A 2,500-nucleotide genomic window follows, 5' to 3' on the forward strand; every position below is an offset into this window, starting at 1 on the left:
CTACTGCTACATTGACTGCTTGTCCGACCCGCTGTAGGGCCCGAGCTGTCTTATCACAGCCTGCCCCGCCCCGCTCCCCTGGTGAAGATACCAAGGTGCTGATCTGAAGGGGGAGAAAAGGGAAATGATGTTAATGGATGTTATGTTTTGTTTATCTATTTATTTATTGTTTAGTTGTGAATGTACTAGTTTGATATTGAGAAAAGAAGAAATGGTGTTAATTTTTGCATGAATACTGGCTCGAAATTGAGAAAAATGAAGTTATGTTGGTACTTTTGAGGTTTTGAATGTACTAGTTTGAAATAAAAGAAAAGAAAAAAAAGTGATGTTAATTTTAGGATTACACCAATATGTGAAAATGAATGGGTTGAGAAAAGGAGGTGACGTTAGTGGCTGTTTTTTTTCTTCTTTTTTTTTACTGTTGTATTTTTGAAGTCGTGAATGTACTTGTTTGAAATAGAGGAAAGAAAAAAAAGTGATGTTAATTTGTGGAATAAGTCATTTTGTGTATATGAATAGGGTGAGAAAAGTGAGATGACGTTAGTGGCATTTTGTTGTTGTTGTTGTTGTTGTTGTTGTTGTTGTTGTTGTATTTTGAAGTCGTGAATGCACTTGTTTGAAATAGAGAAAAGAAAAAAAAATGATGTTAATTTGTCGATATGAATGGGGTGAGAAAAGTGAATTAGTGGTTTTTGTTTTGTTGTTGTTGTGATTTTTGAAGTGATTGTATTGGTTTGAAATAGAGAGAGAGAGAGAGAGAGAGAGAGAGAGAGAGAGAGAGAGAGAGAGAGAGAGAGAGAGAGAGAGAGAGAGAGAGAGAGAGAGAGAGAGAGAGAGAGAGAGAGAGAGAGAGAGAGAGAGAGAGAGAGAGAGAGAGAGAGAGAGAGAGAGAGAGAGAGAGAGAGAGAGAGAGAGAGAGAGAGAGAGAGAGAGAGAGAGAGAGAGAGAGAGAGAGAGAGAGAGAGAGAGAGAGAGAGAGAGAGAGAGAGAGAGAGAGAGAGAGAGAGAGAGAGAGAGAGAGAGAGAGAGAGAGAGAGAGAGAGAGAGAGAGAGAGAGAGAGAGAGAGAGAGAGAGAGAGAGAGAGAGAGAGAGAGAGAGAGAGAGAGAGAGAGAGAGTTAATTTGTAGATTATGTCAATTAGTGGAAATCAACGTATATTCGTTTGAAATAGTGAAAAACAGTGGTTATGTAAGTGGCTTGTTTTTTTCTTTTGAAGTAGTGAATGTACTGGCTTAATATTGAGAAAAAAAAGAGTGGGTAATTTTTGGACTGGGTTAATTTGTGATGTGAATGAAAACTGAAGTAAAAAAGAGAAAAATGAAGTGACATTAGTGGCTTTGGAGTTGTGAATGTTCTGGCTTGAAATAAAGAGAAGAAATAAATGGTCTGTAGAGCAGTGTTAATTTGTTGTTTGATTAATTTGTGAATATAAATGAAAACTGAAGTGAAATAGAGGAAAAATGAAGTGACATTAGTTTGCTTGAAATAAAGAGAAGAAATAAATGGTGTGTAGAGCAGATTAATTTCTAGTTTGCAGTAATTTGTGGGTGTGAATGAATAAATTGAGAAGAATGTTAGTGGTTTTCAGGTTGTGAGTGTACAGGTTTAAGATTGAAAAAAAAAAAAAAAAAAAGAAAAGGTGGCAGGTTCATGGATTGAGTTAATTTGTGGACGTGAATGTAACTTGAGTAAAATTGAGAAAAATGAAGTGACGTTAGAGGCTTTGAAGTTGTGAATGTACTGGTTTCAAAATAGAGGAAAATAAATTAGTGGTGTGTAGTGGTCTCAATTTGTGGACGAAAATAAATACTGACTTGAAATTGAGAAAAATGAAGTCACGTTAGCAGTTTTGAAGTTGTGAATGTTGAAATAAGATAAAAACTGACGATAATTTATGGATTGGGTTGATTAGTGGATGTGAAAGTATACTGGAGTGAAATCGAGAAGAAAGTGACGTAAATTTATGGATTGTGTTTTGAATGTACTGGATTGAAAATGAGACAGGTTAGGTTAGGTTAGCTAATGAATTTTTTGAAGTGAATGTCCATATTCAAAATAGATTAATTGGTGGAGTTTAAAATAGATTAATTGGTGGAGTTTAAAATAGATTAATTGGAGTTTAAAATAGATTAATTGCCGGAGCTTAAAGGAAGTTAACGTATGCTCGCTTAAGAATTGAGATAAGTTGAGAAAGGTTAATTAATGGAATCCCGAAGATACGATTTTACTGAGATGAAATAAACAAAAAAAAAAAAAGGAAGTTATATTAAAGGCTGAGATTTTGATGATGTTAATTGCCTTAGTAAAAATAAAAATCCAGAGAAAAAATAAAATGAAAAAAAAAAAAAAAAATGAAAAACGACACAAAAAAAAGTAAAATTGAAAACAGAACGAGATAAATTTTAAAACAAGAGAGAAGAGTGACTAGAATTACAAAAGATGGAGGAAAATACAAAAGAAAACAGAAATTAAGAAAAGAGAGAGGGAAGAGATAGGAGA

The 2,500-nt window shown here is 34.0% G+C and overlaps 1 protein-coding gene across 8 annotated transcripts in view; it reads right to left on the reverse strand.

Annotated features, from left to right (window-relative positions):
* The window catches only part of LOC123508622 (alpha-catulin-like), a 157,365-nt gene that overhangs the window by 61,199 nt on the left and 93,666 nt on the right, over window positions 1-2,500 (reverse strand). For all 8 annotated transcript variants that reach the window (XM_045262444.1, XM_045262438.1, XM_045262439.1 and 5 more), the window contains one exon: window positions 1-103. This exon is cut by the window's left edge and continues 93 nt beyond it. In XM_045262444.1, coding sequence (XP_045118379.1) covers window positions 1-103 — 103 coding nt within the window. The remainder of the gene's footprint in view (window positions 104-2,500) is intronic.

The sequence above is a fragment of the Portunus trituberculatus genome, chromosome 25 (genome assembly GCF_017591435.1).
Source record: "Portunus trituberculatus isolate SZX2019 chromosome 25, ASM1759143v1, whole genome shotgun sequence".
NCBI classification, from domain to species: Eukaryota; Metazoa; Arthropoda; class Malacostraca; order Decapoda; family Portunidae; genus Portunus; species Portunus trituberculatus.